We start from the raw sequence: 26759 nt of genomic DNA, 5'->3' as shown, positions 1-26759 counted from the left end.
CACACTAACCAGTCATATAACGCCATTGGCCCTTAACCACCCGAGGAAGTTTGGCATCAACTAGAATATAAGTGCTGCTTTCGTCACCGTCATCCGCTAAGACCTCTCAGTAAGACATTCCAAAATGGTTTCTGCTGTAATCGTTCTGTTATACATGCGATCTAGAGCGACTGCAAGCGATTTGCTATGTGCATTGCAGCGAGGACACTCACTGAAGCTGTGCTGCATTGCCTCTTCGCTACCGCTGTTGTCACAGGAAGGGTTGTCAGCCATTTCAATTCCAAAGGAGATTTCTTATTTTTTAGCCATAAACGATAAAGGTGGGTGGCATCTTTTTGGCGCACACAAACTATCATATCTACTCCTAATGTGATAATTTATTTTTAAGTGTGCAGTTATGATCGGTAACATCCAATAATGGCGTTGCCATTAGATAGGAGGGAGGGGTCAAACATTTATCCGAATTCTTTCTATTTTGCATGCGTTTAAAGAGACAATAAAGTCAAACACCAATTTACATCAGAGTGAAAGCTCAGTGTATGACAACATCTAAAACGACAATATTATCAACAACAGTGCCCTACTTACCTAGAAATTAAGGTAAACGCACAAGAACACAAGGGCTCCAGTAGCACGCTTTCAAAATAATCCCGATCACATCAGACAGACCACCCACAATTAATCACTAGTAATCGATCTAACTGCACTAAACAAAGAGCCTTCCGTGCATCAAGAGACGCAATAAAATGCAATGCTGCTTCTTCGTTTTTGTTTGATTTATGAAAAAAATAACCGCCGGACGTTACTATGGGGAATGGCGCGAGTGATTCAAAAATTCGATTTTCGGTTACACGGGACATGTGATGCCATTTATTGGGGCGCAGTTGAAACAATAGCGTCTGCAATCTCGAAGCCAATGGCGGTAAATCGATCAATGTCCGTTGCTGCTGCTGTGGCTCCCGCTGCTTTCGGTCGGCTGCTACTAGCGCAGTAAAGCCGGGCAACGTTGTACACGGCAACAGTGACGTAAGGCGGTCCGGTCGGTCCGCGTTTTGAGGCGAATAAGTTAAAGTGCACTAACCCAATGCGGAGCAGTAAAACGTGATTTTATTTCAAAATAAGCCCTGCCTTGGCCCGAAAGTAACACTACAAGGTTTCTGGACGGCCATTTCAATAATCAACGTCGACCTAATAGTTGGCTTTAGTGTCCCTTTAATACGTGCTCACATACAAACGCACGCACTAACATGCATGAAGTATGGTTGAGTCCCTTTTCCTCCACCACCTCCGAAAAAAACTTTCTGGCTATGCTACTGGATACTTGTAACACGATTAAATAGAAATGGTAAAACGCCCGCGTAATTGCGTTTGGGCCACTCAAGGAACGCCTATGGTCAATATGCTTTCTGGCATGCAGCGAGAATTGCGCACCACCGTCAACAAATGCCGGAAACACGTTACGTTTTCTCAAAAATTCTTTGGAAATCTCGGTTGCCAGCTCATTCGTGAAAATATGTGATGCGTTCCCAGAATTTACAGTGGTAGAAAACTTTCTCTTACATACCATGCAAAATAAATAAATATTGTGAGTCGCCGGATTCTGGGTGATTTCACGAGTAGCAGCGTCGTCTGAAGGAAGCTTGGTGGTTTCTTGGATGATATGACTTTTACGTCGTTTTCTTCATTCGTTTCTTGCAGCTGCGTTTATTGGGAATGATAACAAAGTACATCAGCATAAATCACGCAGTCAATCCCTTTGTTCTTGTGCTCAGTTTCTTTAACGTAATTGTGAAGTTTTTCGAATCTACAGCTATCACACTGTTAGTGGAGTTAGATTGCCACTTTATACGAGATAAAATTTGCCCATGGCTAAGATTACTACGACGAAGCTCTAGTGGGCGTTGCATACCAGAACTAAGAAACAAGGAAGACAAGAACAACGGCATGAAGGCCGGATCGCTGCAAACCCTTTAATAACGTCACACTGTAAGGGATAGTCATGCAGTGTGGTGACAACGACTGCTTGGCTGGATGGTATCTAGGCTGCAGAAACACCAGGAAACACTTCAGTGTTACCGTTTAGGATGTGGATAAGAAATTTGTTTTTATGTTTCTCACTGGCGGGTTATTCAATCATTGTTTTGATGTAGGTTTTGCAAGCGTTGAACAGCGCGGCTCTACAGATCCCGAATATTAAACATGCCCGTTACCACGATTATCCGAAAGCCTCCAACACGAGCAACATTTCCATTGTGTGTGTGTGTGTGTGTGTGTGTGTGTGTGTGTGTGTGTGTGTGTGTGTGTGTGTGTGTGTGTGTGTGTGTGTGTGTGTGTGTGTGTGCGTGCGTGCGTGCGTGCGTGCGTGCGCGCGTGCGCGTGCGCGCAATAGGGTCTATGTGAACTCGTGCACCAATACGTAGATTCATGTACGGTAAAGCTGGACACATGCGTTGCGGTAGTGTAAAAAGAAAACAAAGGCTGACATTCCAGGCAACGACGGCCGCTTTGGGTCGTCACACAACTTGGTCTCTCATTGCCTCTTGCTAGTCTGTACATTGCTTAGCTCAGATGATGTGTCCATCTTCTTGACCAAAATCCAATCAACATCTTTTTTAACTTCGAGCATGCATTAGATAACGAAATCAGTACACTAGTGTTGTACTGTGCCAAATTCAGGTGGTGGCTGTTTTTAAATAAGTGAAATGAATTTAACGTAGAGTTCCCGAAAAAGAAAATACACGATCTCCCACTAAATGCAACCATGTGCTGGTGCAAACAGTGCTGGTGTTCACGTGCTACCATTTGTATGTTTCTGTGCACCATTTGTGTGTAGAGTTGTGTATATCTTGTGTACCACATGTGTTTCACCCCTCCCATTTGTGTGTATTACCGTGTGTTTGTCGCAAAGCAAACACCCAGAGGTGCTAGGAGAATGCAACGGAGCGAGCGAGAGGAGGACAGCTGTGGTGGAGAGATAAGTGGTAGAAAAGAAACGAAGCAGAGGTAGCACTCTGCCGCCTCCTCCACCCAAGCTCCTCCCACATCCTCGCGCTCAGTCTAGGAGAGGAGGGAAAGTTGGTGCACGCACTGTGGAGGAGCAGACGGTCGCCAAGGGACAGACAGCCCCGTATAAAAGCTGCTTGGCATCTGAAAACTGTTCGATAATTTGCACCCTACACCATTTATTCGCGGTATACTCTGTAGGTAGGTTCAAAGCAACAAATGCACCTAGCAAAGCTCCTCACATCAGATAATCGCTGACATTTAATATCTTACAAGCAGCAGTTTGTTGAGGGTTTCCCTGGAAACTTCCTTTCCGTTGATGCGAGAAATGCGCTCAAGGGAGGCCAGAGCTTCTTCCTTACGGCCGACAGATAGGAGCCAACGGGGTGATTCTGGTACCCAGAAGCTGCAGTACGAAAGATAATGGCAGAGCGCATGTTTCCCAACAGCTAGTGCATAAGGAATGTATAACTGAATGAAATGAACGAAGAGCAGGAACCAAGAGCATGACTAGTTGATCTGGTGCAAGGGTTGAAAATAAGGTTTAAGAAACTCGTGCACATAAATTGTGAGAAATAGAAGTACTATAGATTGTTTGCTATTGTACGAGTGTGGCTTTTTAGTGCTCAATTCTTAAATTTCACGACAAACTTGCTCTGAGCGGTACCCAGCGGTGTTCTCCAAATTGACTCCTGTGAGACCAGTCATGGGCACGTTGCCAGTAAAAAGCAATAGTGTTACAGTTACAGTTACTGAAGCAGAAAAAGTGACTCTGTTACATTTATAGTTACTGATTTTCTAAAAGTAACTTGTTACAGTTACAGTTACAGTGAAAAAGTGACGTCGTCACTTTTCCGTTACTCTATAATATTGATTACAAAACAAATAATACATTTTAATTAATGAAGACGTAGAAAGGCATCCAGGTAGTGAGTTGCATGTGGTGAAACCCTAGAACGATGCTGCACAGGGCCATGGTTTTGACCTAAACAATCTGTGTGTGAGGGGGGGGGGGGCTTCTGGAAACGTGGTTCATTCGCTACGACGCACCGGCTTGCAACAGCAACCCACGGCCCCCTACCGAACGTTTGCAAGGACATGTGTGACTAATGAACTGATTGACCTCCGCTTATTTTTATTTTTTGTCAGTGTCTACTGAGGATACACAACTTGCATGGGAGGCGAAACGTCAATCACTTTGTTAATAATTGTTGTGTTAACTCGAAGTAGAGCTCTCGCAATCAGTTACGAACCCATTTTAAGTGCTTCAGGTTTTCAGCAGCTTCATGCTGCTGTTTTCTAGCCACCTGTCAAACGCGACTTGCTGGAAGCCTTAGACGGAGGATTGCTCCACCGGTATACCAAGAAAAGGGATAGAAACTCAAGTGAAAAAAGGGATATATATATTCTCCTTCCCGCCACCCCCTACCCCCCAAAAAGGGGGGCACGTGAACTTAGAAAGGTGTTCAGTGGCAACATTGTTGATTTACGACATGTAGTTTTACGAATAAACATACCCTACAGACACACTTCGCTTCAAACCAGTGAGGCAGGTCTTTGTTCAATATGTTTACCTTTATACATGTAGTATACAAGTAAACTCCGAACTCCATCTTCTGCAGGGAAGATATTCTTCTTAGCGACCTGTTCTCTTAAACTGTGATGGTAGCCGTGGGAAGTCGATCGGTGGAGAGGATATTGTAAAGAATGAAGTTCGAAAAATAGAAAGCGTGTAACGTTGAACTTTAACGAGTGTGGCTGTTGGATAATTTTTTACACAAAGAGGTAACTCTAACTGTATTTTTCGTCACAGTTACTCAGTAAAAAATTAACAGTGTTACAGTAACCAGTTACTCTAAATTAAAAGTAACTAGTTGCAGTTACAAGTTACTGAAAAAGGTAACTAGTTACCGTTAACGCGTTACTAGTAACTATAGTTACTGCCCAAAACTGTATGGGACTCTTTCAGCGTTGATCAACAGTTTCACACTATTGACAGACAAAATATTATCAGACAGAATTTGTTTTTCTACCATAAAATCACCACAGGTTTATGCCATGTTACGGATGTAGTATAGGAGGAGGAGGTAAGCTTATTTACAGAAAGGCAGAGAGGTCGGCCTGAGCGATAGCTTGCTCTAGCCTGCTACTCTACACTGGGGGAAGGGGGAAAGGAAAAGAAAGATTAATGGTTGACGATGGTGAGATAGAGAGGTGAGTATGTAGTGTTCTTTCTAGCTGAGACACATTTTATAGCCGCGCACATAATCCAGATGTTTCTAAAAAGGTAATAACTGCTCTTGTGACCGCAGTTGCACTGTTAGTGTCTGGCCAAGGGCCCAACATGATCTCATCAGTTAATGACCTACTGCGATATAGTTCAGTAGAAGAAATCAGTGTTTGTCGTTCACGTGCGTATGCTGGGAAAACACAAAATATGTGCTCAAGTGTTTCTGGCACATCACAGTGTTCACAATTAGGACCGGTGTCACTGCGACCAATGATATGTGCGTAACGTCTGGTGTACGCTACACCAAGACGAATGCGGTAGATCATACTTGTGAGTTGCCGTTTCAATTTAGGAGGCATGCGGAACCTCATTTCCGGGTCCCATTTGTGAAGTCGCTGGTGTCGCCGTTCTAGTTTGGTCCAGTGCTGAAGTGTGTAGTTGCGCATCACGCAGCGAAGCAGGACGTTCGTGTCAGCTCGTGAAAACGCAATGCGTACTTCAGGGGCACTGCTTAAGGCATTTTTAGCTTCAGCGTCTGCCTCTTCGTTTCCCATCACGCCGCAATGAGCGGGAATCCACTGGAAAGTTATAAGATGGCCATTTGTTGAAGCAACCTGAATAAGTTCTGTGATTTCTATTGCCAAGCTGTAATACGGACCTTGCATCATGATGCAATTAATGGTTTGCAAAGCGGGTTTGGCATCACAGAAAATTGTCCAGGCTCGAGGTCGCTTTCTGGAAATAAACTTTATTGCCTCTCGGATAGCGACAAGCTCTGCGGCAGTTGATGTGCTTTTATGGTCCACTTTGAATCGTCGAGCGATATCCATGTCTGGGATGACAGAGGCTGCGGCGGAGGTGTTTAGCGTAGTGGATCCGTCGGTGTACACGTGCAGAGAATCACTGTACGCTGTATAAATGTGATATAGGGTCAGTTGTCTGAGGCCAACAGAAGAAATGAGCGACTTCTTCGTAATTACAGGTATCGTAAAAGAGATAGGTGGTTTAGGCAGGACCCAAGAAGGCACTGCAGGGGCATTTGGCGGAGAAAACCTTGATGGTATAATATTTTCATGCCGCGATATTACTCTTGAGAAACTGCAATCTGGGTGAGTGGCGGGTAGTACTGACAGTGGGTGCTGTCTGTGTCAGCTCAGTAATCGGAGGTGAACTCTTAGTGGCTCGCAGAGCTTGTATACACTGATGGGACAAGCCCGAGCCTCTGCGATCGTCCCATTTGTTGAAGTACAGTGCGGTAGAACCAAGCATCTTCGTAAGCATTGAGCTTGAACACTCTCTAGTGCCTTCGCACAACTAGGTCTCATATTGGAAAGCACCGGCATGCTGTATCGAATGTATCCCACAAATAGAGCATTGTACAATTGAAGTAGCGATGATTCTGATGGGCCCCATTTTGCTCCTGCTACGTGGTGAAGAATGAGAGCTCTTCAATTTAGATTTGAATACTGCGACATGCCTCGTCCAAGATAGATCTCTGTGTACGACAACCCCAAGGAACTTGTGGTGCGTTACAGCAGGTATCGCTGTCCCATTAATAAATATCGGGTATTGCGACATATGATTGCGCGTGAACGCAAGCACTGCGCATTTGTCGATTGAAAGAGTGAGCCCCTGACGTCGTAGATATTTGTATGTGATCATCACTGCACGCTGTAGTCTAGCTTGCAATTGCAGACGAGTAGTTCCGGATGCCCATATGCATATGTCATCAGCGTATGCAGTGATCTTCACCGTGCTGGGAAGTTCTGCTGCTAGGCCGATCATTGTGACATTGAATAGGATCGGGCTGAGAACTCCTCCTTGTGGAACACCACGATGAACCTTATATCGATCGGTGTCTTCGTTACTTGTCGTCATGTAAATGGTGCGGTCCCTAAGGTAGCTAAAAATCCAAGCTTACAGTCGTCCACCGATGTCGAAATCTTCCAGTGCGTCAAGGATCGCATAATGCAGCACATTATTGTAGGCACCCTTAATGTCTAAGAAGACCGCCGCCACTAGTCTGCGTCGGTTTCTTTCCTCTTCAACGCTGGTGATCAAGTCGACCACACCATCAATGGCAGATCGGCCTCTTTTGAAGCCGTTCATAAATGCAGGAAAGGAGTTGTTGCTCTCTAGAAGCCACTCTAATCGAGCCAGTACCATTCTTTCCATCACTTTTCCGACGCAGCTGGCTAACGCGATTGGTCTGTAGAAGGAAAGTGCATAAGGACACTTCCCCGGCTTAAGCAATGCATTAATGCGACTGCATTTCCAATTAGCTGGGACTTCTCCTGACTCCCATGAGGTGTTATCATGAGATAACAGGATACGTCGTGCTTCTGTATCAAGATGGTTGAGTGCAGCATACGTGATTCCGTCAGGTCCTAGTGCCGATGATCGGCGGGAGGCAGAAATCGCAGCGTCAAGCTCATGTATTGTAAAACGTACATCAAGGCGCTCGTCAGACGATGGAGGCGCAATGGTAGTAAGAATCTCATTAGCGGCAATACCATCAGCGGTGTCCACGATGAGGCTACAGTAGTCACTGGCTTTCTCAACTTCTGTCCGTCCCTGATGTAGAGCAACAGCTTGAAATGGTTGACGTTGTTGGGGAGTTGTCTGCAAACTTTGTACCACCCGCCGGATCTTAGATAGAGGTTGCCTGGTGTCCAGAGATCCACAGAAATTTCTCCAACGTTGCCTGTCAATCTTGTCAAGATGCTGAAGAACATGTCGTTGAGCTCGACGACAGGCGGAAAGGTCTGAAGGTGATTTCGTTCGTCTGTATCGGCGTTCGGCACGGTGACGGATTGCACGAAGGGCCTCGTATTGGGAGTCAACTGCTGATCTCTGCATCGGTAGGTTACCCTGTTTGGTTGTGTCATGCAGTGAAGAAGCAATGATGTTCTCTACCTCGGATGGATCAGTCGTGTGCTCACAGCCAGACTTGACAGATGCCTTGAACAGTGTCCAGTCGGTTTGATGGATGTAGCGTGTGTGCGTGTGGCGAAACCACCTGAACTGAACATAGGTTGGAAGGTGGTCACTGCCGCGAGTGTCCAAATCTGTGCACCAACATGCGGAAGACAGAAGGTTTCTGGAAACGAAACAGAGGTCGAGGAAGCTGCTGTAGGACGTGCCACGAACAAATGTAGGTAATCCGTCGTTGAGTACGCTTAGTCCATAGTTGTATATATAATTGGCTAAATCCTTTCCGCGATAATTCGTTGTAGTGCTACCCCAGAAAGGATGATGTGCATTAAAATCGCCGATCACAATGTGTGGTCTTTGTGCTGCTTGAAGAATGGTCCCCAGGTGGAAGCAGTCCATCTGTGCGCTTGGGTGTATGTATCCTCCTATTACGGAGAATGTTCGCTTTTTATGTGTTATAGTCAGGGTCACGTAATCATTGCTGGTATGCGACGCGACTTCATTTCTCAAGAACGTCAAATCACGGCGTATACAAAAGAGAACTTTGCTCGTACGTTGATCACTGCGGGACCAAATCTGGATATATCCAGATATACGAAAAGGTGAAACCATATTCGGTTCACATATAACGATAACAGGAAATTGATATTTAAAAACCCATTGTCTGAAGTCTGACAGCCGGCCACGTAGGCCACGAGCATTCCATTGCATAACAAGCGACTGGCGCATGCGTTCTTCGAACATCAGTGCCATGTTCACTTACTGAAGAACCAGTATAAGAGGCTCCAAAACCTCAAGTAGCTGCACAGCTGCCTTAGCAGCGGGAGTGTTTAAGCTGCTGAGAATCTTACGCATCGAACCCATCAAATTTTTAAGCATAGCCTTGACATCTGTGTTGTCCATCTTCTTGTGTTCTTCATTGGGGGTAGAGGCACTATGGGATGATGGCACTACCGTAGCTATTGACGGTAGTGAAGGCCGCTGAGTCTCCGACATGGGGAGAGCCAATGACTGGTTACATTGAACTTGCGTGGACTGTATTGGCATTTGAGCATCTGTATCCTCCTTTCTGGCCGACAAAAGTAGGCTAGGAGGTGGTGAGGGCACGGTTTTGTGTGTCGAATTCGATAAGCTATGAGCACTGCTGCTTCGTTTGCGTCGATGTCGCGAACGATGTTTACGGCACCGTACAGCCCTTGCAGCTTCTCTGTGAGTGGAGTGGTCTCGAACCATCTTCTTCAGGATACTAATTTCATTTCTCATTTCGGGACATTCCTTTGATGTTGCGTCGTGGGCGCCTGAGCAGTTTGGGCATTTGGCCACAGCATTGCAGTTATCACCATCATGAGGGCCACCGCAATGCTTGCAGGTTACTGCACCCTTGCAAACTGCACTAACGTTCCCAAATTTCATGCATTTATGACATTGCAGAGGATTTGGTACGTAAGGACGTACCGAGTGCCTCACGTACCCAACTTTTACATGTGTGGTAACGTCTTCGACTGAAACACTACTTTAACACATCGCGTGCGCCCAAAGCGGTGGAAGCCAAGCACGGGAGCCGACGATGACAGTAGTTTCTCGAGACTCGAGTCTGTTATCTCCTCATCCACATCGTATATAACTCCTGTTGTCGTTTCTTCGTCGTACGTGGAGAATGCGCGAACCGGAATGTTTTCTAATCGAACAATCGCTTTCAGCGTGTCCAATAAAGCCTTCGTAGTGACCTCCATGGACAGTATGTTCTTTCGGGTATTTATGCGTATTTCTACGACTTTCAATAGAGCGATGAGCTCAAAGTACTCTGACAGGCTCTGCCTGTTTAGAGAGTTCAAGATGTCTGCCTTCGATGTCGGCACATACGAAATGGTGTACGACCGCATGCTACTCGCCTTTGTCTGTGCTTGCCGGCTAGTGGGCGATGTGCGGCTGATTTTCCTCTTCAGGCGTCGGCTTGGTACGACCACGTAGTCGCTGTCCGAAGCCATATCTTCAACGGAGGAGTCATCAGAATTGTCAACATGGGTTACGCTTGGGCCGGGGTGAGAACTTGCGTCAGACGCACTATGATGTGGTCGGCCCGGTCCCGGTTGCTGGATGGAGTTTTGATCCCTCATTCTAAGGGAGAACGCCCCTTCGAGGTGTGTCGATTATTGGAAAATCTTGGCAAAAGAGTCAGGAAACTCACAGAGCTCGAAGCAGAGGCTGTTCTCTGTGACAACTTCTTCTTCTTGGCCGGATGTAGTATAGGTTAATTTGTTAGACATTCTGTGCACGAAGCATTGAAATATCCACCTGGCCATACGTCTTCGTTAACATCAGCATAGCTACTGGCAAATCCCCGTCCCACAGGTATTTTTTCCTCATACGCATTGACGTTGGCAAGGGGAGTAAAAAAAAGGCACTTGCCTCTCCACTTTTCAACATGCCACCCAACCTCACCCCACCGTGATGAGGCGCTAAAAGCGAGGCGCAACAATCGTTAGGGATGCGCATACCTGGAAACCTTCACTATGTGGTCCCGTGCCATTCATTGTCAGCCGTAAGTCGTACATCAACCTCGTTGTACGTACAGAAGTTGCATGACACCTAATTACTATGGCTAAACAAGTCAATCAGAAATAGCGTAGAGAACGGCCTAATTCTCTTCTTGTGTTCCTCAGTCTTTCCTTGTGTACCCGTATTTAACGAAAACACTTCACTTACTATATGCCGACGTACTCACCAGACGAGTGCTGCGAGCATAAAATCAACAACTGTCGCTGTGAGGAGCAGAATCCTCCAGCTCTGCACCAGATACCCGAAATAGGGAAGCGCAGCGGCGAGGCACGACCAGCTCATGGCGAAGGTCAGCGTAATCAGGGATCTTCGGTGGGACACCGTGAACTCGATCGCTGCGATGGGCCGCCCGGTGCGTTAAACGTTTGAAGTGCGCATACCACCAGCAAGGAAAGACGTTGCAACTGTTTCTGTGACATACTAGAGCTGTTCCCGCCACCAGACTTATGATGTCTGGGGAAAGGGACACCACAGAGAATTTTGAAGAAGGTATGGTGTCATCGTTTTATATGCGCTGATGATTCTGCTTTAGGTTACCGCTCTAAAGTGTACAGTTTAAAAATACTTTGTAGTGACGGACACGTGCATCTGTACTGGTTTCATCAGCGTGTACAGCGGCGTGTGCTTTTGTACTAACCCAGCAATGTCATCAATCCACAGAAGCGACGGAAAATCAAGGGGCGTAAATTTCTAGCTTTCAATGCACCCAGCAAAGCAGACCAGCTTACGCAAGATGAGCAGAAGTGCAGAGTGTCTGGATAGATTCGCTGCAACATAGATATGACAGTCTTTTATAGCGCGCGTCATGTCTTGAGTGTTTTTATGGGGCTTCGCGCAGACTATGCAACCCTTCATCTGAGGATATGCGCAGTAGGATCTGATGGTGAATATTCGCGAACCATCACATCAAAATGCGCTTAACGTTAGCTAGGACGTTTGCTCATTATAACTGGTGTCATAATGAAAATAGTATCACAAGCCGCTTCAGTTTGGTGGATTATGATTAGGTTTAGGATTAGTTTGTTGTAGGGAACCGGCGGATCTAGCATTGCATAATTTGCAGGCAATCACCCCGCCCGGTTTCTTTTTTGCTACTCTATCTAATGTTCTCACGTTTGTTAGCTCATCTATTTCCGCTCATCATGGTTGCATACATGAAGGAATGAATACGACATGGTATGTATTCAACGAGCACTACAGGTGACATTGTCTACCGGATCCAGACTATACATCAACTCATTTACATAACACTGATGTTGTGTAAACTGACACGGGGGTTAGCAATATTCGGGATGAGCCTAAGTGTGCGAAAGCTGACGCTTTCTTTGACCGTAATTTATGCAGCGTAGTCAATGAATGTACCTTTCTTCAAACATTGAACTACTGACATATTGTTCGTTCACTCAAGTTACCCATAAATCAGCTCCGGATATCACGCTTCGCCAATTCCAATCACACTGCCGCTATTATCACTACAGAATAGTACATACCTGCTACGAAGGTCGCGCTGCAGACAGTGCCGGCTCCAAGACCTGTGACCATGCGCAGTGTCGTAAAGCCCGCGAAACTTGAAAATAGGGCACTGAACGCGTTGCCGCTTCCACCTATCACGAGCAGTATCAGGATGGTCTTCTTCCTTCCAAGCCTGTGACGATAAAAGCAGGTCTCAAATTCAGGCCGCACGAATCAACGCCACGACCACTAACTGAAAGTAACGTTGTCCAGTGTTAGCCAACACTAAGCTAACGCTACCCTGGATTACCATGCACCAGCCACCACTGACTGGGACAACATAATGCAGTGGTGGCCAGCATTAGGCCCCAATTAGTTACCACAAGCCAAACTTAACGCATACCAGCCACCGGTTGCCCACCGCCACTCGCCCACATTAGCAAGTGCTATCCAGAGTCGAGTCAATATTAACTGATACTAGTCAACATTTACCCGAAACTAAGCACCACTTGACAATGCTAACCGAATTTCGGCCAGCTGGTGTTTATTTATTTACTCTCACTTACAGGATATTGCAGGCCCAATGCAGAGCCCATATATATGTGGTATCACGGGGAAGTCACAAGCCTTTTTACAAATAACAAATGGCAACTTATAATGCGCGTGAACCCATTTCGCTGTTTGCAAACACAGGTCTGGGATGCCACCTGGTTTTGCGTGCCGGCAAGGTATAGCATTGGCAGGGAGACCAAGAGCCTTAGCGACTAGCTTGGTCATTTTCAACAGTTTTCTCCCTCTATCCGGTCATATATTTCAAATACACTTTTTTAAAGCTACACAGAACAATGTAAAACTTAGTCCTTAAGATTAAACGTCCTACTTTTACCTGAAAGCGGAAAAATAGTATTTCCTTACTCTAGAAAAACTAGAAAAAAAGAAGCTTTATGCTTTTGTGTTAGAGGAGGATAATTGAAGCGACCGGAAACTTCTCGAGTAGCAACACGTGCGGCTGCTCTTGCTACGCTGACACCGACCGCTAATGCGAATACACCTACACATACACGCAAAGCAACAAGCTTTTAGGCACACAGATAAATTTATGTGAGGGTAATATCATAATTTAACCTCAATGTGTGGCTTTGCGGCAGTATGAATTTTCCCAGGAGAGGTGCACATGCGCAGGGTCCCCATTGAAGAGAAGGGGGGAGTGGGGGTTGTCACTTTTGCGTTCGCCCCCTCTTAGGTACAGTGTACACTTCTAGTACACTCTATCTTAGGTGTCAAGGGGGGGGGGGTGCCCTCCCCTGCCATTTTCGTGCGCGCGCCTAAGCATACACGCATGCATAAAACACTTGGCACAGCAATAACGGCACTATTACGCTAACACTGGACTATAAACGGCCGGATAAATAATTAACTAGTAATAAATAATAATTATTACATAACTGATTAACTACCACAGTGCCCATATTTCAACAAAGAGGTTTCATATTTGAAACAAAATAATGCATGATCCTACAGAAACGCAACTCGCATCACCCTGTTTGCCGACCTGTAGTCCACATATAGCTATTGTAAGAAGAGAGAGTTTTGTAGCGCACGCACACATGCTATGTCTACTCTTATTGAAACGTGGATTCGCTCGCAGGATTTCAAGCTGGACGGTTGTGCCCTCGCGATCTCCGACTTCAGCGTAGCTCCCACCGACTGGTTCGCCCTCCGCGGTCTCCTGACGCCGTGTAGCTCTCGCATTGTGGCACCCCGCCCTTGGACTGCTTCGACCGGATCCCCACTTTCCTATCTCCTTCTTTTTCCTCTCGTTGGCTGTCTTCTTCTGCTTCTACTTTCCTTCTATTCTTTTTATCCCTCCTTCACCCCACCCCTATAAGGCACTGCGCCGTGTCGCCTGAAGGCAGACAGAAATTAGGTGCCTTTTTCCTCTTCATTCTAATCACTACCACCTTATTGAAACGTGCGATCGACGCGAGTGGTGCAACTCTACTTCCTGTATGGGGCACCTAGAGAATACAGCTCAACTGACAGCACAGTGGCGCCATCTATGGTGGAATGTGTTGGGTAAAACTTCGACGCGCCACATTTGAGCAGGAACATTCTTCACACTGGACCGGTACCCCGGAATATTGCAAAGGTATCTTCGAATTCACCTTCATTTCGCAAGTGTGCATCGCGGGTCGTCCATGGTTAGTAATAATTTGAAGTTTGTGGTGACCTCTTCGCTACCACCATGTTTGTTTTTGTTGGGGCTACCTTTTTCGCATACGAATTGCTTTAAGAGCATTATTGAACGATTGGATTGGAGTCAGCTGTTTAAAACTAAGAACTGTTGCACTAAGAGAACTAATATTTTGCACATAAACTCACTAGGTGCCACGTTTCAGTGGAGCAGTCAGAATTTTTTGTCGTGGGCGTGGGGGTGGGCGGCTGGAGCCATACTGTGCATGTTTGTGCGTGCGTTTGTGTGTGCGTGTAGCCATTCACAAGCATATTTGAAAAAAAAAAAACTCATGATGGCTTGCACTCCCAACGATTCCCTGCCCCCAAATGGTTCTGCTTAGACCTCTTCATATATTAATTCCAAAATTACGTGTTCCACTGCCAGCCACTTGTTTGCAATGGAAAAGAAAATCTTGAAAGCTAACAATTTTTCGGTATACCGACTCGAGTGGCTTCATGATCCATCAAAATATTCCTGTAATATTCAGGAAAGTCTCCTTTCGTACAAAGTTGTTCGAAGGCAAATTATTCTTTGAGTCTTTCTTTTTATTTCGGTGAAACCAGGGAAAAGGTGTGATATATGGCATTTTTTGTTGTATTTGTGCACTACTGCCGTTGAAACAAAAATAATCTGCATGTGGCATTAGATATAACACTTCATACGAAACCAATAAAGGAAGTATCAACAAAACATATTGTTACGGGAGAGGTGTTTATTGCACGGGTGGGATGATAGATGGTTGCAGAAGTCCGGCCTGGCACAGAACACATTCCCTTCTTTTTCCTCTACCCCAATTCAACGAAAGTTCTGTATCAATATTTTTGTATCGACGAAAGAACTCCTTCCTTTATTTTTTTAATTTTTTTTATTTTTGTAGAGTTAGCCGTCAGATCGCACGTGGAATTTTTTTGTGTTGCCAATTTTTTGCATAGCACACAGTTGCCTTGACTCTGCCAATCAGCACAAAGGCCGAGGCCAGCGTGTTCCTGTACCACTCCCTCCCTGACGTTTTCCTTCGGTTTTTCTGCACTAACGTATCAAAATAAATCGGTGGGCACCTCTGCGAAGAATGCTTCATATTAGAAATCGATGAAGCACGGAGATGTAGTGAGTATCACGATAAGTAACTGAAACGATGTTGGAAACGGTCTAGCGTGGACGTACATCTTTGCTGCAATAGTGAATTAAAGTGACCACCGCGAACGTGAAGCGAGAACAGCCATCTTATCAGCAACACAGAGATGTACGAATGCGGAAATAACTGAATACCTACCTGTCCGCGAGAAATCCAGAGATAAGGCATCCCACCATTGAACCTATCCAGTAGGAGGTGTGCGTGGCGTACATCTTCCAGTTGTCGCCACATATCCACTCGTTCTGCAGCGCAAATTCACACAAGTTCAAGATTGGGCAACTGTTGGGCGTCTACAACGTAGCGATTGTACGTCATGATGATGCTGCTTCGAAAACCAGGTCCCGTATTCAGAAAAACAAGGTTGGCACAGCTTTCAGTGAGTTCCACAAGGCTGGGTGACCGCTGTGCTGGTGAGCATCTAGCTGGTCTTGTCTTGACTACGTACGCTTTTACCCTCTCAAGTCTCTTTCCAATTTCTTGATATACTATATTATACAATGCATAGCTATATGCTTGCCCTCACTAAGAATTTCTCTCTTTCTCTATTTTTGTTTCTCTTTCGTTATCTCTCTCACTCTGAAACCGTTCTCTCGCCCATCAGAGTTGTATCCCATGCCGGAGAAACAATCGTCCGTGTTCTGGGAGCGAAGCAGAAGACAACGATGACGAGAGCACGTGCTGTTTGGAATCTGAATAGAGAGAGTGGACAACCAATGAAAAAGAGAGCTCACGGCGCTTCCACTAAAGTGGTCCAATTGAATTACAGCGGCCAAGTGCACGTTGGAAATACATGTGTACCAAATAACGTGTGCGTGAACACACGTATATGACTATTACTTTTAGCGCATAAAACCTGAAGCATTTGGCCCACTTCCAAGCTTAGCATTACTATGAGTGTCTTTCTGCATTAGCAGCAAGAAATCAATATTATATGTATTTTGCTAATTAGGCCTGTACATTGTACAACTTTTGTACGCGTTACGAAAGGCGGCATCCTCGGCCTACGGGAGCGCCATAATGTGCAGTGCTCAGGGGCCCTGCAAGGCACCATGGTCATCCACTGCTTCCCATTCTGAGTGCTTCGGCCCTGTCTGGGCGTCTGTGTGCAGGCCCAAATAATGTGGTCTAGGTCCTCCCTTTTATGACAAAATGGTAATTTGGTCGAATGTGGTTATGAATTATAGCGATTATGCGTAACTATAGGCTAACATACGTAATCTTCCAGCCACCACCATGCATTGATTGATTGATTGATCTGTGGGGTTTAACGTCCCAAAACCACCATATGATTATGAGAGACGCCGTAGTGGAGGGCTCCAGAAATTTCGACCACCTGGCGTTCTTTACGTGCACCCAAATCTGAGTACACGGGCCTACAACATTTCCGCCTCCATCGGAAATGCAGCCGCCGCAGCCGGGATTCGATCTCGCGAACTGCGGGTCAGCAGCCGAGTACCTTAGCCACTAGACCACCGCGGCGGGGCATGCCACCACCATGCAGTGACTTATTCACGAAGTGTGACTACTGCTACGTGGGGGGGGGGGGGGGTAGGGGGAGTAGACTGTTTTTTTTTTTCAGCCCTTAGTCTTCCGGTAGCTGACCACCCGATCTGTTGCAGCCCCAGCCAAGACAGACTGATAGCTCGGCTCGACAGGCTTACCCACTGACCACGGAAGTTGGCCGAAATTCGTAGTGCTTCCGGCGAAATGCGCGCATTTACGTAATAGCATTTTGTTTTGCCTATGCGTCTCCAGCGGTCATCACGTTTTGATACCTGATCGAGAAACGAAACTCAGAATGGACGTCTAGATTTTATTCGTTTAAGACATCAGTATCTAAGGCAAAGCTTGGAATCTTAGCGCCGAACCCTCTTCAAAAAGAACGCATATGTAAGATATGGGAAATAATTTTCTGAACCGTGTTGCTGACCTCTGGCGTAGCCACGAAGGAGGGGTTCCAACCTTCTCTGAATTTCTTTTTTCAATTTTTCTTGTATACGTACACTTTTGTATATATCCACGCACACATACAAACGAATGCACGTACAGTACATGCAGAAAAGGTGGTTAAATCCACCCGGCTTTCTTTCAAATTCTACGCTACTGTCGCTGACTACCTCGATGGGAGATCCCATTTTTCAGCTTGAATTCTTTCCTTTTCATGCGTAATAAATGTACCACCTATCCGAGCTTTTGATCGTATGGTTGACAAGTTTCGATGTCGAAGCGTTGTCTCCAGTATACCATTTCCTAATCGTCAATATCTGAACCCTCGAACTTGCATCTTAATATGGACTCGTTTCTTGTTTAGCTGTTTGACGGACTCACTGGACCTAAAGGAGTACTGACACAAACTTTCCAAAATTTTCGGCTTGTTGCTTTAAACAAAAACCACTGGTTTCGAGAACCCTGAACAGTTTATTGTAGTTTTGGAACGCATTGAGTATGTTTTAGCATCGCTACCCCATAATAGCAACTTTCGTTTTGTTATCGACAAAATAGTTTGACAATCAGGTATCAACACATTCTGACGAGGGTCTAAGTCACGTGTGGACAGCATGTCGTGGAGTACTAGTAGCACCTATATCTATTGGTGTCCTTTTGAATGTGGCGCACGTAAAGAGATCGTTGAATTGCCATCTGGTGGCTGCGACAGCAACTTCGGCGGCATTCAGGACACAGAGTTCGCAAACTCAAGCAATCGAGACGGCACATCACGGAGTTTCTGTTGCACTGGCACTGGCAGGCAAATTCTGGATGACTAAAACATAAAGATCAGACATAAATATCTTATATGTGTTTGCTGGCTCCAGTGTGAGGAGAGCATTGGCCCTTTGGGGCGCTTTTTACACATCTGCGAACACAACTTGTTTTTGCTAGTTGTGTCGGCTGGCGGCAAAAAAAAAAAAAAAAATACCAGATCCCACTTACAGTGGGAATCCATGATATGCGAAACATGAATGAGAAATGTTCATGTTTCTTTAAAATCAGCACAACGTTACGAGGTGGAGGTAAATGATTCTGTGTCATGATTATCATATTTGGATGCGTCGTTTACCATCGTCATCTATTCACGTCACGTGATACCAAATTTAGTATCACGTGACGTGAACTAAATTATTCACGTCACGTGAATAATTACTAAATACTACTAAATACTAAATTGGGTATTTAGCGTGGTATGTTGTCATGTTCTTACATGACGCGCGCGTCTGGATTATCATGTTTGCACAAGTCATATACCTCCGTCATCCATTGATGTCACGTACGTAACACCAAATTTGGTATATGTGGAGCTAGCAAAACGGCCGTGAGCGCATCATGAAGGGTCCAAAATACTCCGTGTAAGCGGTGACGCGCGTGCACGCTGGGCACGGCGACGCTACGTTAGCAAAACGCGAGCACTGTATACAGTCTGACGCCAGGCGCGGCCAGCGTCCATCGGTGCTGCCCGACGGTAACCGGCGCGAAATGCGACATGCTGCATTTCGCACCGATGCATTACCCAGACACTACTGAGTCTTCCTCTTTTCGTGAAGGAGGAACGCCGGACGCGCTACAACGCACATCATCATCATCATCATCATCAGCAGCAGCAGCAGCAGCAGCAGCAGCAGCAGCAGCAGCAGCAGCAGCAGCAGCCTGACTACGTCCACTGCAGGACAAAGGCCTCTCCCATGTTCCGCCAGTTAACCCGGTCCTGTGCTTGCTGCTGCCAATTTATACCCGCAAACTTCTTAATCTCACCTGCCCACCTAACCTTCTGTCTCCCCCTAACCCGCTTTCCTTCTCTGGGAATCCAGTTAGTTACCCTTAACGACCAGCGGTTATCCTGTCTACGCGCTACATGCCCGGCCCATGTCCATTTCTTCTTCTTGATTTCAGCTATGATATCCTTAACAACGCACATGCGTCAAAGCAACGCATCGCGGCACGCGACTGCGAGTGTATGGCAGGACCCGTGCCTGATGTGGCAATGCCGGCGTGACCCGACAAAATGAACGCCGGTGAGCATGCGCACCACGTCACGTCGAAATATATTGGCGCTTCGACTGTGGCATGTAGTCATGTGCTCACTAGACACGCATGTCATGATTATCACGTTTTCACCAGCCACATACCTTCGTCACCCATTGATGTCACGTAATACCGAATTTGGCATATGTAACGCTAGCGAAACGGCCGCGAGCGCAATATGAGTGTAGTCAGTAGTCATGTTGTTACATGACACGCATGCCGTGATTATCATGTTTGTATGTGTCCTTTACCTATGCCGTCCGTTCGCGTCACGTAATACCGAGTTTGGTACATGTGAAGCTATCGAAACGGCAGCGAGCGCATCATGAATGCAGCATGTAGTCATGTATTTACATGACATACATCTCATGTTTATCATGTTTGTACCAGTATTATAATTTCGTCATCCATTCACGTCCCGTATTACCAAATTTGGTATAATTGAAGCCAGCGAAACGGCCGCCAGCGCATCACGAGCGTAGCAAGTAGTCATGTTCTTACATGACACGCATCTCATGATTATCATGTTTGCACCAGTCACATACCTTTCTCATCCATTCACGTTCCGTAATACAAAATTTGGTATGATAGACGCTAGCGAAACGGCCGCGAGCGCATCATGAGCGTGACATGTCGTCATGTTGTTACATGACACGCATGTCATGATTTTCATGTTAGGGTCTGTCGCTTGTGTTCGCCATGCAATCATCTCATACCATACCATTTTTGGGACATGCCATGTGAACAAAACCACTGCAAGAGCTGCAGGACCATGAAATGTAAATCATGTCATTCATGACATTAATTTAAGGATTTTGATGTTATGACTTGTCGAATTTGTTCTTCATACAGTCACGTTATGCCATACCAAGTTTGGTATCGATACCATTACCGAAACGGCCAGGAGAGCTAAAAGTCGTAGGCGGATAGATAGATAGATAGATAGATAGATAGATAGATAGATAGATAGATAGATAGATAGATAGATAGATAGATAGATAGATAGATAGATAGATAGATAGATAGATAGATAGATAGATAGATAGATAGATAGATAGATAGATAGATAGATAGATAGATAGATAGATAGATAGATAGATAGATAGATAGATAGATAGATAGATAGATAGATAGATAGATAGATAGATAGATAGATAGATAGATAGATAGATAGATAGATAGATAGATAGATACGCCAAAGTCGCCGAAGTTCGCTAAGAAATGCTTCGCATTGAAAAAGAGAGCAAGATACGCTGAGATTTGGATGAACTGAACGTACGGTGTAATATGTCTTCTTTTAACTTATTTTTTCCGTCTACTGTCACATGCAATCAGTGAAGGTGCTACCATGTTTAGGAGTTGTTCGACGTGCCACTTAAAGGTACTATTGTTTAGCCCGAAATTGACATATCCGAAAATATTTCTCTCCTGAGATTGGATTTAATTTTTGCAACAACAAAACGTGATTAACTTCGAGATAATTATATATATAGTTGCAATCTCATTACAATTAATTAATACAAAACGCAGATCAGCGTAATGAAACATTATTTTTGTTGCCATAGGATACCGAGTGCCTTGAGATATTTTTGTAGAAACATCACGCATTTGCAAGTAGTTCCTCATAGGAAACGAATGATGTCCTTTTGGCGATACCTCAAAATCTTATCAGTCCTTTTTTTTTTCAAAGTTGCATCTGAGAAGCTCTACGCAGGTGAGAGCTTTTTGCATGAAAATGATCAACAAGTGTGGCATAAAGCTGGCCCCGGGCTGGCTTACCTCCATCGTGATGGAAGTGAAGAACTCTGTGTTGTCATACGTCCACCCTGTAGGACAGGTGGCGCCGGTGTACTGGTGAGTCGTTGTGTTCGCGCGGTTGCCGCTTTCAGTGGCGTCCGCCGTTTCGTCCACGAACTGGCAGCGGCCTCTGGGCAGTGACGTCACGTCCAGCACTTCGCCGCCGTGAGTCACTCCCTTGCCGAAACACCACTGGCTGGGCGGCGCCACGAGAACGAGAACGTGTCCCAAGTAACAAATCACCGAGTGCCACGTTCCGAGAACCACTGCGGCGGTGATGACGGTCTTGCTGAACAGTCCGTAGCCGCCAATCTCCTTCAGAACTCGTTCGAATTCCATGGCTTCCGACGAAAATAGATGCCGTTTGCGTGGGTCTCGTATGTAAGCCCGTGAATGTCAGTAGAGCTGTTCAAACCTGTCGCACGGAAGAAGTAGGGCACGTGAACGGCAACAGCGTGAAACCCATTCTTGGTGTGTCAAGCTAGTTAGCAATTTTCTCCTTTTGCATAAGGCTGAACACGTGAGTTTTCGTAGTCCAATACTGCATCCTAGAAAATTACAGCATAGTTTTGTGAATACCGGGCATTACATTCACAAAATAGTAATACATTCTAATATTGATCCAATGACAAGCTTACCTTTACATCTCATTTCTTGTTAAAAAAGAATTAATTAATTGAGAACTATGTATATTGAATTATATATTTAAATAATCAATGTGCGCTCTTAGGAAGGTAAACGCCGCTTTCCTCCCGTCCGGAAACGTCTAACATCAAGACAATTTTTGCATCGTATATAGTTTGGAAGAGGTCACTCCGGTCGGAGATAAAATTAAGACTTCTTGCCTGTAACGTGACTGTTAATGATGGAACACGGAGATGTTCCGAAACTAGATTACAAATCTGAGCAGCAAATTTCATGTCAAATCACTAACATTTCAAAACGTTGCATACCTATGCTTATGTACACATACTTTGCAGACATGGGCAATGACCCCTTGCAGCACAACTCGAGTGCCGCGCGTTGCGTGCGAACGTCGTTATTCGCCGGTCATTCTACTCTCGCCAGCCGACATAAACAGATGCGCGTAAAACAATGGGAAAAGGAGGGTAGTGCGTCATTCATTTTGCATTTATGACGGCTCTTTTTCTGTGGTGTACACAATGAATAACAATGAGTATATGCACTGCAAGCGAAAGGAAATCTTACGGGTCCACGTAGATCTGCGATGCGGGGCCAGAGTTAATCTTTCAATATTGGCTCACTGCGGTCCGTGCATTGCCAGAGCAGCGCGCGTGTTATTACTCGCAGTAGCATTGTCTCGGGAAGTACGCAGCACAGGACGATGCCGTGTCAGGTGCGCCGTGCGTACTGCGACGCCAGCAACGTGATCGAACAGCCGCCAGCCGTACCGCGAATGGATCGACGAATTGAAAAAACAGCTGTATATACGCAGAACAGCTGACCCAGACTTCTTCCTTCTATACCCCTATATGGTAATTGAAAAGAACAAGCGGCATGGTGGTTCAGTGTTCGAAACGCTTCAATTCAGGGCACAACACAGCGAGTATTTTTTCAGTGTCTGCTGACGATGGAAGCTTTTTCGCAGTCTTCCGATGCGTTGTCGGGTTTTGGCATTCGCTTCTTTGTGAGACGTTCAACGCAATCGTATGTACGCCTTTCACGGTGTGTTGCTGTCAGGTCGTCAAAAGAAGGGTGTGTAAGTGCGTGTCAGCCACGTATTGCTGAGACACACTCGACGAAGCAGAAGTGATGACTTTGCACGTGTCTTTGCACTTTGCGCATGTCCTTACGTAAAGTATGTGGCCTGACCTTTTATGCAAGTTCTTGCGGAAGCGCATGATACCTCACGTGTAGCGTTACAATCGACTGTACACGGCATGTGGAATTTTTATTCGGGCATCCGATATTCTGCGTGATGAACTTTCATGTGGAAGTACAAGCGTTATCTCAAAAGATACAAGCACCCAAGGTGACCTTTTAATCTGTAGTAGCAATACGATACTCTCGATAGCAGTTGTATCGTGAAACAGATGCGTCTGATTATCTTTGCATTTCAATGTTTACGTTGCTTTAAACGTTCGCTGCACAGTGTAGGTATAACGCTATGAAGAAGGCAAATCGTAGCGTAGCGTTGTTGCTGCTATACTTGGTCACCACCGGATAGATAACACGAGCACACAGCAGATCCACAGACACTCTTCTAATTTAATTATTCTACCTTAAGCTTCCCTAATTGGACGTTTTAGACACTTGTACACTACATAACTATCTGACAAATCTAAGGAGTACTCGCTGCAACCGGCTCTCTTGGTGTCTCCGGTGCGACTCTCTTCGGACCCCTTCGGAAGCGTGCCGACACCACGCCAGAGACCAACGAAAAAGGACCAATTAGAAGTACAGTTGAACAAACCCAATCAAGTGAAATGGATTCAAACACGGACACCCAATCGTGGGCGGTATTCACCGAGTTCGAACTTGATGACAGCCGTCCGCCAAAAGATTATTGATCTGAACTAAAGTAAAAACACGAAGAAAAGTGCTGTGAGATCTGTCAGCCTTCCACCGTGCAGTTTACCTCACATACGGCGTAGCAGATGCAGAGCTGTCTGTGTCCCCCAAAATGGGAAAAACATTTCTCCTGAAGAAAAACAACACGGCCCCACAACAAAGCCGGCGAAGAACTCAAATGCGCCGCCACGAACCCTGCTGTAGGCCAGATGCGCGTCAGGGAAGGGACTAACAGTTCGAAAAAAAAAACTGCTGACCATTGTTTGTGCCGCAATATGCTGTGTCTTTTAGACATATATGTAGTGATGATGTTTCTGAACTTTTGTTAGCCAGAGTAACTTTATTACATAAAAAGTGGTGACAAAAACACTTTTTCGAGCTATATCAGTTTTGCCAGTTTATTGCAGATGTCCTCTGAGGGTTATTATTTTTTCGCAATAATAATTTTAGTAAAGGTCTCAATAATGCACGTTACTGTCAGTTATAAATCAGAAATTTATTCGCAAAAGGCGCGCTGTCATGGAGCTTCAGAACATAATATTCAGATAACTCTGAAAATGTGATCAAACTGCACTTGGAGGTTAGGATTGATTCAAGCATGTCGTATAACTACAGAAACTGGAATTATAAGGGCCACGTGTTGTGTGGGAACTTATAAGTCCTTTTCTACATGGCCGAAACAGCCTACAACCTTCTACAGTGACCAATAAAATGTTGCTGATTGAATGACATTGTGCGTTCTTACATCAATTCGGGGACTGAGAGCTCAGGCACTGTATATAGCAGACACTATTCAAGTGAGGGAGAGAGTAAAAGAAAGACGATGTCCAATTTCAAACACAACCGTTTAGCACGTGTAACACAGATGGGCCTGCACGCTTCCTCGAAAGCACACAATCTATTCTTCCGGGTATATCGCGAGGGCGACGTTCCTGCTTCTGAAAATATGCACATCACGCGGCATGGATTCCGCCGCGAACATCTCATTCTTTCTGCATACCTAGATTTCTGTATGGGCTGAACAAGTTTAACGTCGTTTTTCATAATATTCCTTCCACTTTTCTGCAGTGGCTAGTTACGAACATAAACTATTGCTATCCTAGCACACGCAATGCGACGCACACTGCATTGGAATATGCACTCTTTATGTCTGATCTCATTAAAGAAAACGCGGTGGCAGCGTCGAAACAATAATTAATACTTGGCTTACCTTGCGACGGGCAGTCAAGCAGACGCTTCGGCCTTGACAAATGCTGAAGCTTGCATTAGTTCTTGTTGAACCCCCAGCAATGTCACAATTCACTGTTGCACAACGCGAAAAAAAAGAAAAAAATAGCAGAACATACGTATTATAAACAACGGTACTCCTTGCCGCCTACATACAATAGCAGTCGACACAACTGACGGCTAGAGTTGTGTCGAGACTTGAAGGCCTCTTGCCCAAAAAACATTCATGTGGCTGTTTCCTGTTGCACGGGTGCACAATAACACCCATACATTCGCTGCTTCAGTGTGCGTGAGCATTTTCTTCGGCATGAAAAGCAATATAGGAAGCTGATTCCAGAGGCCAGTATTGGCCCGGTCACTGCTACTCTACTAGACCTAAAGCACAGCTATGCCTTACAAGAGAAGGCGGGGAGAAGGTTGTAGGAAATAGAAAAGTAGGGACTCACGTGAGAGTTATCCAAGCAGGCCCGTTCGCAGAACCTTCGTGCACGCGTTTCAGCCGCGAAGGAGCTTCTTCTTCTGTAACGCGATCCTCCTGAACTGTCGGCGGTATAAAAATATTAGAAAGGAAGGAAGATATCGTACGAGATACCCGACGCACTGCGCTGACGCCCGAGGTTCTCAGTTTTCTTCGGTTGTTGCTGGCCGACGATGCCTCACGAAGGACTCGGGCAGTCGACAGCGACCACGAATGCCGCTTAAGCCGACGGGTTTGCGTCAGGGCTGAGAAAGGATTGCGGCGACTTCGCGGGGCTGTTTATTGAAGAGAATTGAAACTAATGACTCGGTCGCCTTTAGACGCATGCTTAGTGGGATGCCATCACGAAGTCAGAAATAAAAAGCCTATCAGAAACGTCAAGTGGCGACACATTGAGGCCAGTGAGGTTACAAGCCTGCCACTATATCGGAGCAAAGTATGCGAGAGAAAGTGCCTACAAGGCTGTCATGAGACTGCGGCTGCATGCATAATGGCTGCAGGACAATAGATATTTTTACACTTATCTGCTTAATCCGGCGTTTGTACATTCCCACCAAATGCAATGAAAATCCATGGTATACCTTGCCTTGTCCTCAAGACAGAGGCAAATATCTCCTTTCTCCGAGTATAGGTTTTCATGCGTTTTGAATAGTAAGGACGTCTCTTTATATGAGACCCCAATTGACTCGTGCTTTCTAGCAACAGGTAGGTTTTTTTTTTTTTTTCAGAGCAAGGGGATTTGTTGCGCTGCGTTGGTCGGAGTTCGATTACCGATTGTGGTTAGTTGTGCTATTCATAGAGAGAGTTTTTAAAAAAAATAGTGATGCCCAGTCAGCATCTGTGGGACATCGACTGGAGAGACTAGTTTGTGAAGTATTGTAATAGACCATGTTCGAGAGTTATTTATTTTCAAGTCACCAGGACCACGGTCATCAAATCTCGACACCCGAGCAGGCGTCTGTAAAAGGGGGTAGGCATCTGGACAACCGCGCCACACAGGATTTGACTGAATGTAATTGTTTGGCGCATCTATATAAGTTTTCTTTGAGTCAATTAGCGGCGAATTCGATAGAGTTTGGATGTGCGCCTGTGGGCAATGTATCTCGAATAATTTTTCCATAACAATTGGGAAAGATAGGAAAAAAGAAGAAGCGCGCAC

At 45.5% G+C, this 26759-nt stretch overlaps 1 protein-coding gene across 3 annotated transcripts in view; it reads right to left on the bottom strand.

The window, feature by feature from the left end:
- The window catches only part of LOC142805270 (solute carrier family 22 member 7-like), a 32525-nt gene extending 6816 nt beyond the window's left edge, over window positions 1–25709 (bottom strand). The window contains exons 1-8 of one of the 3 annotated variants that reach the window (XM_075891170.1): window positions 25569–25709; window positions 25106–25197; window positions 21346–21778; window positions 15688–15791; window positions 12217–12371; window positions 10893–11061; window positions 3277–3409; window positions 1565–1698 (exon numbers count right to left, since the gene is read on the bottom strand). In XM_075891170.1, the coding sequence (XP_075747285.1) occupies window positions 1565–1698; window positions 3277–3409; window positions 10893–11061; window positions 12217–12371; window positions 15688–15791; window positions 21346–21702 (1052 nt within the window). In that variant the 5' untranslated portion in view covers window positions 21703–21778; window positions 25106–25197; window positions 25569–25709. Of the gene's footprint in view, window positions 1–1564; window positions 1699–3276; window positions 3410–10892; window positions 11062–12216; window positions 12372–15687; window positions 15792–21345; window positions 21779–25105; window positions 25502–25568 lie in introns of those variants that run through there. The other 2 variants (XM_075891171.1, XM_075891172.1) reach the window with 2 other exon arrangements.
- Between the last annotated feature and the right edge of the window lie 1050 nt (window positions 25710–26759).

This window comes from Rhipicephalus microplus, chromosome 1 (assembly GCF_043290135.1).
Source record: "Rhipicephalus microplus isolate Deutch F79 chromosome 1, USDA_Rmic, whole genome shotgun sequence".
NCBI lineage: Eukaryota > Metazoa > Arthropoda > Arachnida > Ixodida > Ixodidae > Rhipicephalus > Rhipicephalus microplus.
This window is presented reverse-complemented; position numbering and strand designations above follow the sequence as displayed.